Below are 15,764 nucleotides of genomic sequence, written 5' to 3' on the forward strand. Positions count from 1 at the left end.
CTCTAGTTGCTGCAGCTCATGAGGTCGAATCCATCGTGGTGACGATTCAGCAATCATAATGCTAATTTTGGCTTTTTCGACCCTATCCAAGCGGTGGCCTGGCAAAACGTTCTCAGACCGTCACTGCCGGGCGAGACCCGAGCATGTGGCAACAATATATCAGAATTTAAACAAAATCCAGAAATAATAACCAATTGTCAATTTGCTTGGACTATATGCTTTGAAAGTATCAACACTACTTTCATTATAAGATTTTATGAATGCACGTAGTATTATTTTAGAGGCATATAGCTTAATTAGAGATTTGGTTAGTGATTTACAATTTAATTAATTACTTAGATAATATTAACCTATTCGAATGTTTTATTAATTAATTTTGACCTTACACTATCAGAAGTTTTTTTTGTAGTAATGCCTTTGAAATTTTTTAATGGAAAAATTAGATAATTATTTGGAAAAACTACAAATCAATAACATTATTCAGGATTGATCTTTCAAGAGTTCATTTTCAATGGATCACAAGTGGATATTTATGACGTAGCTGGGTATTATATGATGTAACTGGGTATTCTGTGACGTAATAATTGTATAATCTAATAACTATCTACGCAATTGCAGATTTGTTGATTTCCCCGAATCGACAGAAGAATAAAGATTGTGAAGTAACGTCGATTAGTGCGTATCTTGTTGTACCTTTTATCAAAAAAGTCCATTTTTGAGGGTGTCAACTTCTCAGCTCTCGTTCCTTTTTTCAATCTCGAAATATCCCGTTTATTCATGGACCGTTTAAGGCTTCGCGGATCTCAAAGCTTCTGTAAATTGAGCTAGAGAATTAAAAATGTGGCTATGTATAGGTAAAATTAGTGACAAAAAAGCTGTTTTTGGGCTGTCAACTTTCCAGCCTTTCTTCCTCCTCTTTTTATGCCCAAATATTATGGTTTTTCGAGGTTTTTGTGGACTTTCTTCGCCTCTAGAACCCTACTAAATTCAGTTTAGAAAATTTTTGTGGTTATTAAGGAAGTGCCTGCTTATTTTTGTTTTACATTAATTTTACATGTATTAAAACATAAAGAAGAAAATTTGATTAAATTGTATTATTAAAAGGTGAAAGAACAATTATTTATAAATGAAATAAATGTATTTTTATTATTATTTAATTGTTTGTTTACTTATTTATCGACTATGCTTTATATTTTTAGGATCATTATTTAATTTAAATAATTGTAATAATATAAAATATAAATGTTTTATCATTTGAAGTCATGTGACTTTATTATCACGTGCTTCTATTATTTTAAAAATATCTTTCAACGCTCTAAAAAGATTTATTTCTGTTTAGTTATTACTAGCTGTTTATAACGTCGTGTTCGCTGGGCAATTTGAACTTTTAAAAACAAAAACTACCGCGCTATAGCCGTTACTTCCCCTGCCCTCACTTGTCTTCTTTTTTGTTCACAATTGCATGGTTTTTTTTATTTTTTAGAAAATAAAATATATTTGTTAATAAACAATAAATTGTTAATTAAATGGAATGGTTAATGTTACAGAAAGTTGACTTACAAAATTAATAAATAGGCAACTTGAATTACGTTTAGGTTATACATGTATAATAGTTTTCGATTATTTGACAATCACTTAACATTTACGTCATACAAGTTGCCTAATTAAACTATTTTTTTTAAGTGAACTTTAACATTGATCGTATCATTGGATTAAAAATTTTAACAAATAGAAACATTTGCACCACTAACTCATACCTTACTAATGATATTTGACACTTAAGAAACACATTCCATGAGGTTTTAGCAAAATACGAGAGGTTTCTTTCATTTTTCTTCAAATCGGTTCAGTAGTGCATTCAAAAATGATGAATTTTCACACAACAACCCCCCTCCTTCTCGCGCTGGAAGTAGGAGGGTAACCTATTCTCATGCCTATCAAATATACAAAAAACAAAAAAAAAATTATTATAATTCGTCAAGCCGTTTCGAAAGAGTGAGAATTATTTAGTGTGGGCAAATTGAAGAAATTGCCATCTTGTCACAAAGCACATTTCTCAATATTTATATCCAAAGGAAAAGGATAAAAAATGTACCACTCTGGTAACAGTTTGGCGTTTGCAACTTTATTTGATCAAATTCTTAAGAGAAATATAGGTTTACGGCCTAACTACCTTAAATTAAATAATATAATTGGTTTTTAAAATAAATGACTTTTAACCTTTAAGGGGTGATTATCATTCCATAATTTCTCTTTTATCAAATGGAAATATACTTTAATTGCAATTGTACAGAGAGTTTCAATAATTTTCATTCATTGATAATTATCTCTAAATTATGGACTTTACTTGTATAAAGTATACACAAATTTGAATCAAATGTAAAAATTTGGTTTTATAATAAAGACTACCTGTAAACTACCCGCTTTGCTGGGCAGCATTCAAACTTTCACCCCCTTACCAACATATCCCCTTGCGTAGGAGTTACAGTTTTGTAATGTACACGTCAGGCTCTTTTATTTGATACCCCACTTGGGTATATTTAAAAATATTCGATTATTCAGCCCATGTATGTTTTGTTTTGTGTCGCTCTAGAAACCAACGAGTGGACCGATTTTAATGCTTCTTACGTCGATCGATTTGTCTATTTAGTGCCTATTCAATCACACTCCACTTAATTTCTTTTTCACAATATGGCCTCTGGTTGTCGCCATATTTTATTTTCATAATTGCCATATTTTTAGTGACATTCGCAAGATTAAGACAAATCGAATGACGTAAGAATTATAAAAATCGGTCTACGGTTTGACCTCTATAGTACCGCAAAGAACAAACATACATACATAAACTTTTTTCGAGTGTGTGATGGGCGGAAAATGGCTCTTATCAACCCTCCTCCTTTAAGAAAAATCCAAAACACTTAATAATAAAATGTTTTATTAATTTATAAAATAAATTGTACAGTTTCAATGTAGGTTCCATAATTTTTTTACATATTTTTTACTTAATCGCTACAATAATTACTAGTATTTGGACTGGAAATTTCACCACTAGATTTGTCTTCATTTTTTTTTTCAGTTTTTCTCCTCTCTTTTTTTGTCGACGACTCCCTTTCTTTATTCCTACTACTATGTTCAACTCGACTTTTTGATGAACGATGTGACGTGGATCTAGATCGTCTTGAATGTTCATGAGGTGATCTTGATCGCGTTCTTGATCGATATTTCTTTTTTGAATGTTTTTTCTCCGACGATCGATGTGAATGTTTACTACGCTTGTGATGATGTCTTTTTGAATCGGGACTTTCATCACTACGTTTTTTCCGCTTTTTTCTTGAAGATTTTTCTCTATATTTATCATCATATTTGTCGTTCCGGTCATGTTTTAATTTTTCGTCATCTTTTTCTTCACTACGAGATTTTTTCGAGGATGACGAAACAATTTCTGAATCAAATTCACAAATTCGTTTCAATAAGTCATCTTCTTCGGCGGTTTTTGTTGTTTCTGCAACATTTAAATCAGACGTAGATAATCCATTCAAAGTTGTTACTTCTCCTGGTTTAATTTTACTTAAAAATGCAGCCGCACGTCTTTTCCTTTCAATTTGTAATTCTCTGTTGCGGGATAATAAAGACATTTTTTCCCTTGCTGCAGCTGCTAATTTATCTTTGATTTTTTCTTCGACTATTTTTGCTACAATATAAAATATTTAAATTAGAAATAATTTAATTTTCTAATCAAAGTAACACAAACCTCTTTTAGCATCCCTTCGCTCTTCAAGATCATCTGTTAAGTCAATCAACTCTTGGACAGCATCTTCAATTTCGATAACAGATGCATCTTTAACCGGTGGCGGTGCGTCTTCTTTTTCATCATTTTCTGAATGTATTGGAGGTGTTTTTGATTGAATATTATTTTCAGATTCTTCTTCCGGTGCTGCGATAGGTGGAACTATTGTAGTCGATGGTTCTTCAGTTACATTTTCAGTACCATTTTCAGTATTTTCTTCATTACTTTCTTCTGAACTCTCTTCCACGGGTAACGCACTTCTTTCAATTGGTACCGGTTCAGGATCTTTTGCTTTTTTTATCGAAAATGATACAGGAGCTGAAACAAGCATAACAAAATTTATTTTAAACATGGTTTAATTTAATTTTACTTGGGAATAACGACAAAAAAATGAAAATTCATTTCCTTATTCAATATTTTCTGACTATTTTGCAAAGAAGAATTATAATCGCAAATGACTTTTGGCTAAATTGGTTAAAAATTTGGTGGAAAGTAGTTCTTAACATGTTAATTAAAAATGCAAATGGGTTCAAAATTGTGACGAAGAGTTTTGGGGATATTTGGGGTCCAAGATCTTTATGATAATGAGCCTGTAACCGCTCGCGTCTTGAGGCAGAAAATTGTTAGCTGCCCCGTGGAAAATCTTAACAAAAAAAGTTCCCTTTCTGTAAGAAATAACAACTTTTTGAAATAATCTAACGATTAAAGAATCTTACCAATAGGTTTTTTAACCTTATCGCAAGATTTCGTCTTTTCTGTCACTTCCGCTGATTTTTTCTCCTCAATCTCGTTCTCGTTGTTACTTTTTTCGTCAACAACCGTCGTAGATGCTGGTGTCTCTGTTGTTGTGGTAGCAGGAACAGGCTGAGGACTACTTTGCACAATACCCCCATATAATTTTAACTTATGTTTATAATACGCATTATATACATGACTATCAACGAGAAATGAAAATCTTGGATCACCTTTGGATCGTACAATCGCTTCAAAATCACTTCCATTACGTGCAACATAACTGGCCATTTTATCAATAATTAACTGTATCTCAGATGAAGGGACCTCATAAGCAGGTACATTTATAATAGCTTGAGTTTCATTATCATTTTCCGTGTCACTTTCTGAATCGGAACTCCCACTATAATGTGCAATCGGTAATATCGGTTTTGGTTTCTCTTTTTTCACAGTATTTTCTTCGATTTTACTGTCAACTACTGTTGGAGTATTTACAACGGTATCTTTGTTATAAATAACAGCACTTTTTGCAATTTCATTACTCTTGTAATTATTCATATATGCAGCATATTGAGCCGCCATTATTGGATGATTTGCGTATAAATCTTGTTGATAAACATTATTGTATTGATTGTCTGTGTAATTCGTGGTAGTAGGAGCTGGTTCATATTTTCCTGTTACATAATTATAAATATATGTGGAATTTGGTGGAAAATTGAACGTTGAATTATTGGTTGAGGTAGTTGGCGGTGTTTGTGGTTTATCTGGTTGTGCTGGGGTGTCTATCACAGATGGAGAATTACTGGTTTCTGGTGTGTCGTCTATCACTGCTTTTGTTCCTTTGATTTTTGATATTAACATTGTGTAGGCACAATCTGCTGATGGTTTATATACAATATTAGGAATTGATGGAGCCTGTTGAAAATTTATCAAAACAACACATTACTAATAAAACTTTTAGAAAAATCACAATAGGGAATATTCATGTATTTTTTTATATTTTAAATTCATTGTTTACACCGTTATAACAAAGAAAATAATATAAATACTGCTTAAAAATTGTTTCTATCTATTAGTTTTTTCAGATTTTAATTCTGGTCTAAAAAATAGTATTAAAATACTTACGGATTCTACATTACGTGGTACTGGTGCCAAACTTGGATGCAGATAATGATCATTGTCTTCATTTTCTGGCGCTGAAAATAAAATACAGTTTAGTTTTTTTAGCATAATTTTACGCTAGTTTATTACATCATACCAGGTTCCGGTTTTTGTGCAGACGAACACTGATAACGACCCGATTTGATAGCCATTAATATATGCCGATAATATCGATGTAACGGACTATCGTGTGAAAGAAAATCAAATTGTGGATTTCCAGCTTGTTTTGCTTTTAATAAAATTTCCATCTGAGCACCTTGTTGACTGATAAATAAAGCTGTTTTCTCGATTCTTGCATTCTGTTTCACTGTTTTTGGCTAAATTCAAAGAAAATAATTATTTGTTGTTTTAATTTTGATATGAAATCGTTAAAATGAATATTTAAACCTACCATTGCCATATTAACCGGTAAATCAAAATCAGGCGGTAGAATAAACGGTTCATCGTTGTCAGCTTCAACACTTGCTTCGTCAATTTCTTCCTGTTTTTCTTCTTTAGTTGCTTCATAGTTGTAAGACACTTGACCATAATTTTTTTCATTACTTAATTGCTGATGTAAGCGCTTCAATTCCTCCTCTTTAAAGATTAAAAAAAATTAATTATTATTCTGTAAATTATTTTATCGAGTGGAGTATGATAGTAATCGAGTAACGAAAATGAGTGTTATGTCGGTGGATGGAAGTGTGCTAAAAGTACGTAATTACATGAGTTTCCACGGTTAGAGTTTTTATGTTAACTCATCAGGCAGCGTCTGACAACACTATTTGTCATTTAATATCGAATTCGAATATTGTTGGCAGCAGGACAGCAGGAGATCGTCAACATGCCAGAGAGAGAAAGTTTACATACTAACATAAAAGATGACGCACCCGTTACAATTTGGAAGTACAAAGTGGTTACAAAAATTAGCTTTCAAAATTCCTTGATGATTTTTTATTTTCATAGGGAAACAGAAATTTTTAGTCAAATAAACTTAATTTGTGTAACTTTCTGTTTCCTCATCGAATTTAGGCGATATCTCAAAACCAAATTGAAAAACAATTATTGTGAATATTACGATTTTACTTGCACCCGATTTTTAGTTAAAAAAAACTTTACAAAATTGTATACCTCTGTATAGTTCTTCCTCATCTTCGTTAGTATGTAGCGCACGATATCTTTCCTCATCACACAATTGTTCAACTCTTCGCTCGGCATCAGTAAGTCCCAACCACCGAGCTGTATCATACCCCTCAGTGCTTCCTTCATATTGTGATAAATCGGAAAGTGCTGCACGTCCATCATATCTGTACAAAACAACAACATATCTATTAATAAATGAAATAATAAAATCATTCACGATAAAGAAATGCACTCAGTTCATAAAAAAACTTTCATAAGATTCCTTTTAATAAATATAAAAGATAAAATCCTATAAAAATGAACTTCACAGTATATAATAACAAAATGAAATTTTATTAAATAAATAATTATAAACTATAAATTGTATTGAGTTGTCTGGAAGGTTATAATTATACTTAACACTTGCATCTTCAAGGCAACTCATATATGCATACGTACCACCCATGTTGAACCCAATGCTTTTTAAATACATTTTCTTCGCAAGCAGAAACTTCTCGAAATGAAAAACTTGCGATTTTATTGTGTTCACAATCTGTTGAAATCTAAGCAAATGTTTAAAAGTCCACAGACAGCATCCCGCGTTAGGTATGTCCGACAATACATGGAATAAACTTTTATATATAAATAATAACGAAAATTATTTCAACTATATATTCTCGCCTATATATTTTTTTTAGGTGAATAAATTATAATTAACCTGTCTATTTTCAACGAATCATCGCCCATCCACGGTATTAAATGTTTTCCCTGATCTATTTCCAATGCTTTTTCATCATCCCTGAACAATTTGCATGCGTAACCGAACACTAATAATTCTTCAATCTTCTCTGGACCTTCAGCTTTGCGTAATATGCCCGAATCGCCTTGTGTTTTGCCCCATTTCGACATCTTGAATTATTTATTACTGTACACAAAAACTGTCAACAATTTAATTGCATTTTTAATAATATTTTTATTTGTCAATGAGCATCAAGCCTAGTTAACTTAAATTATAGATAAGACTTCACTTGATGATTAACTTTAATCAGTTCTCAGATCGTTCTCTATGAAATGAAAGAGCAAAACGTCCTCTATAATTAAAAATAGTAACTATTTTCTTTTATCTTTTAAAAACAATCAACCATTGAGTTATTAAAATAGTTCACAATTGTATTTTTATGTAATAAAATATTAGAGCCGTATCTAAATTATATTATCGTAAGAAAAAATTATATTTATTCCTGCTGATAATACATCTACATGGGCTTGGTGAACTTGGTTTCGTTATTTCCCTCTTTTTTATTATTATTTGTACTAGGGTATATCGAATCCATGCTTTAAGGTGATGACCGTTAACTATTTATAATGCCATGGGTTATAAATTATAATTTATGGGAATGGAAACCATATAATTTTAATGATTATGCGTTCTTGAATATAATTAAAGACTATCGTTTTTCAATATAATTCAAGAAGTATCGAATAAATCAAAAAATTTGATCGAGCCAATCAATTTCGATGTAAACCAGTTTCATTAAAGAAAGAATCATTCTCTTGATATCATATTAAATTTCTCCATAGGTCCCGATCGGATTTGAAGACTGACATTAAAATACATTTAGTTCCTGTTCTTCCGATCGACATAATGTGGAAGTGCTTTTATACCGATCGACTTAGTGTAAGTAATATTAGCGCTTGTTTAGTTTTTAGACGCTCAAAGAGAGTTGGATGAAATTAAACTAAAATATTGTCCAGTTTTTTTGATCGTGTAAACAAGCCTTTAGAAAGATAATTTCCTGGTTTTAGTAAATCGCATTTATGTTTTAATCTTGAGATAATAATCGTTCGGAGATGGGAAAAAGGTCTAAATTACTAGCGACCGGATAAAATCCGAAGAAGTAGCATTTTTTCCGAAAATATGAAATTTTTTTGGAATCCATTAACTTTCCGAAATACTATATAAGCTAATTGAAGTCAGATCGAAAAACTTTTAATGTATTATCGATTCAGAAATTCGATTAAATTCTATTCAACAATTTTTGCGATGATGATATAATAATAGAAAGCAGGGAATTCGCGGAGAAAATTATATCTAAGTGAAGCATGTATGTATTTACGATTTTTACAAGCCTATGAATATTAACGATAAACTGTAGTAATAAAATTAATAATAAAATTTTTGTATACAAAACGTATAATTTCATTATAAAATGAGAAAAACTATTTTTGTTAATATTCAGCCATTTCTTATAAGGGGCTTTGAAAAATGAAACGAAAAAACTAAATAAAACGAACAACACATCGAAAAGCGCGGGAATATAACATACCTATAAGATTTGTAAATAATATCAGGGTGTTTTTATATTAACTGTACTAAACAGATGTGCGCATTTCTTTACAAAATAAAACATTTATCATAAGTATTAATTTTTTTTTATTGACCTGAGATTACAAACACCGCACAGGATAATGTAATATACATTATCCTTTCAATCTTACAAACATTACCCCCACCCCTAATTTCAATCATCCCTTAAAATACGTTAATTTTTTTAGAACAAAAAGTATACCTATACCTATAAAATTTTAATCAAAATCGTTAAACAAATAATTAGGTGTTGTCCCGAATTTTCTAATACTAATTATCTTAATATTAATAATTTTTTTTAATTTATTAAATTACTTTAAAAATATAAAAGATTGCAAAATTATTAATGACAAAGTCATTAATATGATAATTAACAAAATAACTAAAAAAAAAAAATAAAAGCAAAAAAATAACTATAAGAAAAATGCAATAAAAAAATTACACTAAAAAGTTGGATATAAATAATTTTTATACCATGTATATACGAAATATACCAAGGTATACTAAGTTTAGTCCCAAGTTTGTAACACCTAAAAATATTGATGCTACCAACAAAATTTTGGTATAGGTGTTCATAAAATAAAATCACTTAATTAGCCCATTTCCGGCTGTTCGTCCGTCCGTCTGTGGGCATGATAACTCAAAAACGAAAAAAGATATCAAGCTGAAATTTTTACAACGTACTCAGGACGTAAAAAGTGAGGTCGAGTTCGTAAATGAGCAACATAGGTCAAGTGGGTCTTGACTTACGGGTCAGTAGGACTCATCTTGTAAACCACTAGAGGTAGAACAAAAGTTTTAATGTAAAAAATGTTCCTTAAAAAAAAATAAACAACTTTTGTTTGAAATATTTTTTCGTAAACATCACTGTTTACCCGTGAGGGCCCAAATTAGCCAAATTGTACAGTATGTATTATATAAATTGTATATGTATGTGCAATCAGAGTAATCAACACTATTTATGCATGGTATTTCAACAATTAACTTAGTCAATTGTTTGTTTTCACTTGTAATTTCTATTTATAGATCAACGAATAACGAAACTGAACATAGAAAATTTATTCGGTTATTCCCGTAAATCATCGGATTAACATTTTAGTTACTACTTTTTAAAAACTAGGGGGTACAATACGCGTACGCGTAGTTTGTTGGTCTTTTAGCAAGTCTAAACGTTACGACGACACATCACATCACACTACGTTAGTCAGTTTTCAAAAAAACCGGTTAATCATTTTTAACTTTGAATATTTCGAAAAATATAAATTTTTCTTCAATTTAATCAGTTTATTTATCAACAAATAACAAGTACGTAAATATTATAAAATTTATTATTTATTTATTAAATATTAATTTCGTGAAAGTTAATCCTAAAAAATGGCGGAAAGTGTGTCGGTTTCAATTTTAATAAATAAGTACATTAAATTTATTTTATAAATTGATGGATATAGCTTTTAATTGTAATTTATTAAATTTTTTTATTAATATATTTATTATTAATTGTTTAAAAAAATTAATATATTAGTTTATTAAGAAGATGGCTTGAAATCGCGCCTAAAATTGTTTTAATGCGCATGTCAGTAATATCCATAAATACCGTATAAACAGAGATAGCTATTCATTGTTACTGTGAAATAAACTGAAATAAAACGATTTTAAATTTGTGTTTTACACGCTATACTTTTGCGCCAAGGATAAACAAAATACGTTTTTGTTTATTAACTAACCATTTCATTTATTATAATTTTTAAAAGCAAATTTTTCATTTATTAATTTAGTAATCAAAGATGGCACCCAGAAAAGCAGCAAAACGTGGTGGTGGAGATGATGAAGTAGCTGTTGCAAAAAAAGTAACAAAATCTGAAGAAGAAAATGGTAGTGAAGAACCTAAAGTTGAAAAAGTGAAAGCTGGTAAAGGAAAAGCCGCTGCAAAAAAAGAGGTATTATATAATTTAAACACATTAAAAATTTTTTAATTTTTGAAAGGAATGTATAAAAAATATTTTAATTTTTCATTAGCATTTATTTCTAAAAAAATTTACGCGAACTTTGTAACAAGTATTTTAATTTATTTTTTCTAAGTCAACTGTATCATCATTAAATTCAAGGAAACATTTATTTTTCCCGTAGAGTTAAAAATTGGTATGAAAGTTCAGAATACTATTATAAATGAATTGTAAAAAGTCCCCATCTATCCCCCTTGTACAAAAAATTTTATTGAGGGGGAAAGTTTGCAAAAATAGGCTTTTCGCGTTTTTCAGCAAAACGATGAGTTTCACAGCAATAGTTCAGGCAAATTTCATAGATAATTCGATTCTCTACCAATAGTGTCTACACCTTTTTTCATAAGCATTGCCATTTTTGGGATATAGCGGTTCAAAGAATTGAACAAATCATTTTTTTTCGTAATACATTTTTGAACCGTTATACGAGTAAAAATATGAGGACTTATTTTTGATGAACCAGATTCTTCTTCTTGGCGCTGTCTTTTCACAGCATCAATGGAGCTTAGGGCAGATTGATATGCTTTAAAAAGATTTACAAAATAAAACTTCAATCTACTGAACCCTTAATTAATCACTTATTTCTCATAGGAAAAGCCAAAAGGTAAAGCAAAGCCAGAGAAAGATGATGAAGAAAGTAACGAAGAAGAAGCAGAACCAGAGCCAGAGCCAGCTAAGAAAGGACGAGGAAAAGGAGGTAAAAAAGCTGCAGAAGAACCAGCAGAGAAAAAAGAACGACCAGTACGAGCCAGTCGCAAGAAGCCAGCACCCAAACCTGACAGTGAAGAAGATGAAGAGGACGAAGAAGATGAACCACCAAAGAAAGTAACAAAAGCTAAAAAGGAACCTGCCAAAAAAGCAGCACCTAAAGGTCGTGGTAAGAAAAATGCAGAAGAATCTGCTGAAGTTGAAAAAAAGGAACCAGCAAAAGGACGAGGTCGAGGTAAAAAGGAAGCTGCCGATGATGCTGAAGAAAAACCAAAGGCTAAAGGACGAGGAGGTAATTAAAAATTCACTAATTTGAAAATTAATTTTTTGTGGGAAAATTCAAGTCCCAAAAATAATGTCAATTGATCTGATTTATTTCAAATTCATTTACTCTAAAAAATTATACCAGTATTTTCCCTGATAGTTATTATTAAAAATTTCGTTCCACTTTCTGAAAGAAGTAATTTTTCAAGGAATTTTTTAATCAAGGAATCAACTGGAAAAGTAAGATCATTTTATTTTGGGAAGTAACCACCATGTTAAAGGTACATTTCCTAAAAAGCGACTGACACGACGTCAGCGTCTGTCGCTGGAACAAATGATGCTAAGGCTATTGCCACATAATGTATTCACTCTGAAATTTTTTCCATGCATTGTCCTTCACAACTTAATTCTTCAACAGTCTTACTATTTACATCGTAAAAACAAGGAAATTTAGACACTCTTTCCACTATTTTTTCATTATCAACACTAGTATGAAAGTAATTTTAGATTTTAAGAGCTCTTTCCACAACCAGCCACTGCACACACAGTGACGCTTCTAAGACAATGATTGTATTAGGTTTCACTGTAGCAGTATACCACGTTAAATGCTGGCGTCACATTCAAAAGAATTAATGCCATTTAACAGTATTTTTTTTTTACAATCGAGTTGTGCAAGGTATTCCCTTGATTGCCGTAGTTAATACGATTTATCTAATTTAAAGGTCGAGGAAAGAAAGCAGCTGAAGAAGCACCCGCTAAAGAAGACAGTGAAGAATCAGCTGAAGATAAAGCAGATGATGATGAAGAAAATGGAACAGAGGAAGAAGAAGAAGAAAAATTAAATGGCGATGGGGCCACTGTTGAAGTTGAACATTGTTCATCGTGATCAGTATTTAAGAGACGAGCTTTGGATTACTGCGATAATTTGAAAACAGCATTCCCTCAAATACAATTCAATTTTCTACTTAATCCAAATGGTAAACCTAAACGTGGTTCTTTTGAAATTACGTTCAAATACTTAAATAAAACTACAAAATTATGGAGTGGTCTAGATAAAGGACCACCGAGGAAAGATAAATTTCCAGACTCACAAATTTTAATTGATCAGTTAAAAAATTTAATTTAAAAAAACTAGATAACACGACAGTGTGGCATAGTGTGACGAATCATTTATAAAGCATAAACATGCTCGAATGATTTTGAAAATGACACAGTCGCAAAATTTCTTTTTTTTTTATTATTTATCGCAGTTAATTTTCACTTCGTATTTAGTTAATTTAAACACAAAAAAAGGAAAAGTTGATTTTTTTATGTAATTTAAGACTGAAAAACAAAAAACATAACATATGTGCAGTGGGTCTCATCTTTTTAATTCATATTAAAAACCACATTTAAAAAAAAAAATATATAAGTAATTCCATTAAATCAGAAACTGTACTTTTGATTATTTTTAATAAAAAAATTGTTGAATTTGAGTTTTATTATTTGAATTTCAGACATAAATGAAAAATGATTAAATGTATATCAATTGAAACGTAAATTATTAAAAATAAACGTTTAATTTATGAAATTAAGATAAAAATGTTTTAATTGATAACGGCCTTTCATCAAAAATAAGTATCAGATGGATACGGGTACTCCTGAAAAAATTGGGACATCGAACACTTATTTTTATTTTTAGTAGGTAGAATGTGTCTCATTTCCAGTAAAATCAACTAACAAAAATTCGATGGATGTGTCTTGTGACGAAAGAAATGGAATTCTCTGCGTACATTTAAATCCTCATTTATCGATAGTTTTTTACAATCGAAAAAAATTCTATCAATAGGAGTACTAAATGCCTGAAGATATGATTTAAAATGGAGGGTCTTTAAAATCTCTGGGGAGAGCTTGTAGGCGTCATCACTTTAGTTTACTGCTGGCACTAACGGTTAAAGGTAAAGATCAAGAACTACCCCGCGGAGAAGCTGTGGGTTTACTACGTATGTGACTTCTGTCTTCGGAAGAATACTAAAGCTTCATCTGCAATAGCATTTCTTATCCGAAGACGAAGTCTTGCCTTCGGTCGACAGGTTGTTCTCAGGGAAGACCCCTAGCTCAGAGGACTTTTGTTTTATTATTAAATATCAAGAACTTATGACTACTAGATTTAAGTGTCCGAAGGAAAGTATATCAACCAAAACTGCTAAACAATAATTAATATCCATTTCGAAGTGAACTCAGGGATTGTGGTACTTGTATGATAAAGGTTTTGTTAGCAGTGGCAGATTTGATGGTGATGGCCCCTTTTTTGTAACAAAATACAGGAATGTCCTTTTTTTTGTTAATCTTTGTAAATCAACGTGGCGCCCTTCTCGTGCAAATAACCTAAACTTGTTAAATTTTGTCGTACTAGGCCCAGACCTCACGACTTTAGGAATAAATCCGCTTCTGACCCAAGCGAGAAAATAAATTTTTAGCCGATCAAAACTTTGCAAATGGAAAATATAAGGTTGATAGAGATTATAATGTTATATCATTATTCTGACTAGCTTTATAAAAGAGATTTAAGGATGATAATTTTGGTAAAATCCTAGATATCATCCCAATTTTTATTGCCATCACCCAAAATCCTTATTTCGATAATAATGTGCAAGGTTTTATTTGTAGACCATTTTCTTGTCTGTCTGTGGCAGTGGCACGACTCGAAAAGGTTTTAGGGCTTTAGGCATTTATTATAATATTATCAGTCTTAAAATTTAAACCTAATTGGCATTATTGATTATGAAAAATGGAATGAGTTCACAAAAAAATTATATAAATAGCATAGATTTTCTTAAAGACTGTATGGTGTCAGAGACTATATCAGTAAAAATGGTGTTATTTTAGAGTTTTCTTGATTTTCATTTCATTGTTAAAATTTTTATTATTGTAAAATCAAAATTTTTGATTTTTTAATTTTATTATTTATGTTTATTCAATTCTTTACCCCTATTTCGTATGCCGCAAAATGTATGCAGAATATATACCTATGTATATTCCTTTGTCTGATTTTATGAGAACAAACCTCGTCATTTTAACCTTAAGGGTACATAATTTTATTTTTGAAATTATGAATTAAAAAAACTAAGATATTAATTTAAAAAATTATAAATGTTTGTATATACAATAATTTTATTAAATATGTTTTAATTTAAAAGAAAAAAAGAAAATATTTGGATTATTTAAATAAAATTCTGTTATCTAAAAAATAACAAATTTCATAAAACCCGCCACAATGAATATGTAAGCGTATCAAACAGTGTGCAGTACACGCACCAATAGTTACATCGACGATTGTAATTTGATGTCGAAAAAGAAAGGTAAAAAGCATATGGCTGACATTTCTATTTTTACACGAACTGATCATTGAACAACATAAAAAACAACAAACAAACAATTACACAAAGTAAATCACGTAATAAAAACGACGAAAAAAACGGTGAAATTATTCAATATCTGTTATCAAAAATTCTATTTTGACAAAATTTAGTTTAATTATCAAAATAATTAATTTATATTATAATATTATATACGTTGTACATAGGACCATCGCGATTGATTATTAATTTTGTATATATATGTTGTAAATATTGTACTCGAGTCAAACAAAATAATAAATAGT

At 30.4% G+C, this 15,764-nt stretch overlaps 2 protein-coding genes across 2 annotated transcripts; one reads left to right on the forward strand and one right to left on the reverse strand.

Moving 5' to 3' along the window:
• Positions 1-2,992: 2,992 nt before the first annotated feature.
• On the reverse strand, positions 2,993-7,808 carry LOC123299548 (splicing factor, suppressor of white-apricot homolog). Its single transcript, XM_044881770.1, has 8 exons — positions 7,500-7,808; positions 6,791-6,966; positions 6,072-6,256; positions 5,778-5,997; positions 5,645-5,715; positions 4,504-5,434; positions 3,752-4,105; positions 2,993-3,691 (listed from the first exon to the last, which is right to left on the reverse strand). Exons 1-8 carry the CDS (start codon positions 7,688-7,690, stop codon positions 3,003-3,005), a joined length of 2,817 nt encoding a protein of 938 aa, XP_044737705.1. The 5' UTR covers positions 7,691-7,808; the 3' UTR covers positions 2,993-3,002.
• A 2,485-nt stretch (positions 7,809-10,293) lies between these two features.
• Positions 10,294-13,156, forward strand: LOC123299549 (nucleolin-like). The gene is made up of 4 exons (XM_044881771.1): positions 10,294-10,454; positions 10,925-11,086; positions 11,741-12,149; positions 12,844-13,156. Exons 2-4 carry the CDS (start codon positions 10,934-10,936, stop codon positions 13,005-13,007), a joined length of 726 nt encoding a protein of 241 aa, XP_044737706.1. The 5' UTR covers positions 10,294-10,454; positions 10,925-10,933; the 3' UTR covers positions 13,008-13,156.
• Positions 13,157-15,764: the final 2,608 nt, after the last annotated feature.

The sequence above is a fragment of the Chrysoperla carnea genome, chromosome 5 (assembly GCF_905475395.1).
Source record: "Chrysoperla carnea chromosome 5, inChrCarn1.1, whole genome shotgun sequence".
NCBI lineage: Eukaryota > Metazoa > Arthropoda > Insecta > Neuroptera > Chrysopidae > Chrysoperla > Chrysoperla carnea.

Excerpts from the sequence above, each read along its gene's own strand:
- LOC123299548 (XM_044881770.1), bottom strand. The coding sequence starts at position 7,690 with ATGTCGAAATGGGGCAAAACACAAGGCGATTCGGGCATATTACGCAAA. Across the intron at positions 5,998-6,071 it reads TACCGGTTAATATGGCAATG|CCAAAAACAGTGAAACAGAA; the intron begins GTAGGTTTAAAT and ends CTTTGAATTTAG. Across the intron at positions 5,716-5,777 it reads TGCACAAAAACCGGAACCTG|CGCCAGAAAATGAAGACAAT; the intron begins GTATGATGTAAT and ends TTTTATTTTCAG.
- LOC123299549 (XM_044881771.1), top strand. The coding sequence starts at position 10,934 with ATGGCACCCAGAAAAGCAGCAAAACGTGGTGGTGGAGATGATGAAGTA. Across the intron at positions 11,087-11,740 it reads AAGCCGCTGCAAAAAAAGAG|GAAAAGCCAAAAGGTAAAGC; the intron begins GTATTATATAAT and ends TATTTCTCATAG. Across the intron at positions 12,150-12,843 it reads AAAGGCTAAAGGACGAGGAG|GTCGAGGAAAGAAAGCAGCT; the intron begins GTAATTAAAAAT and ends TCTAATTTAAAG.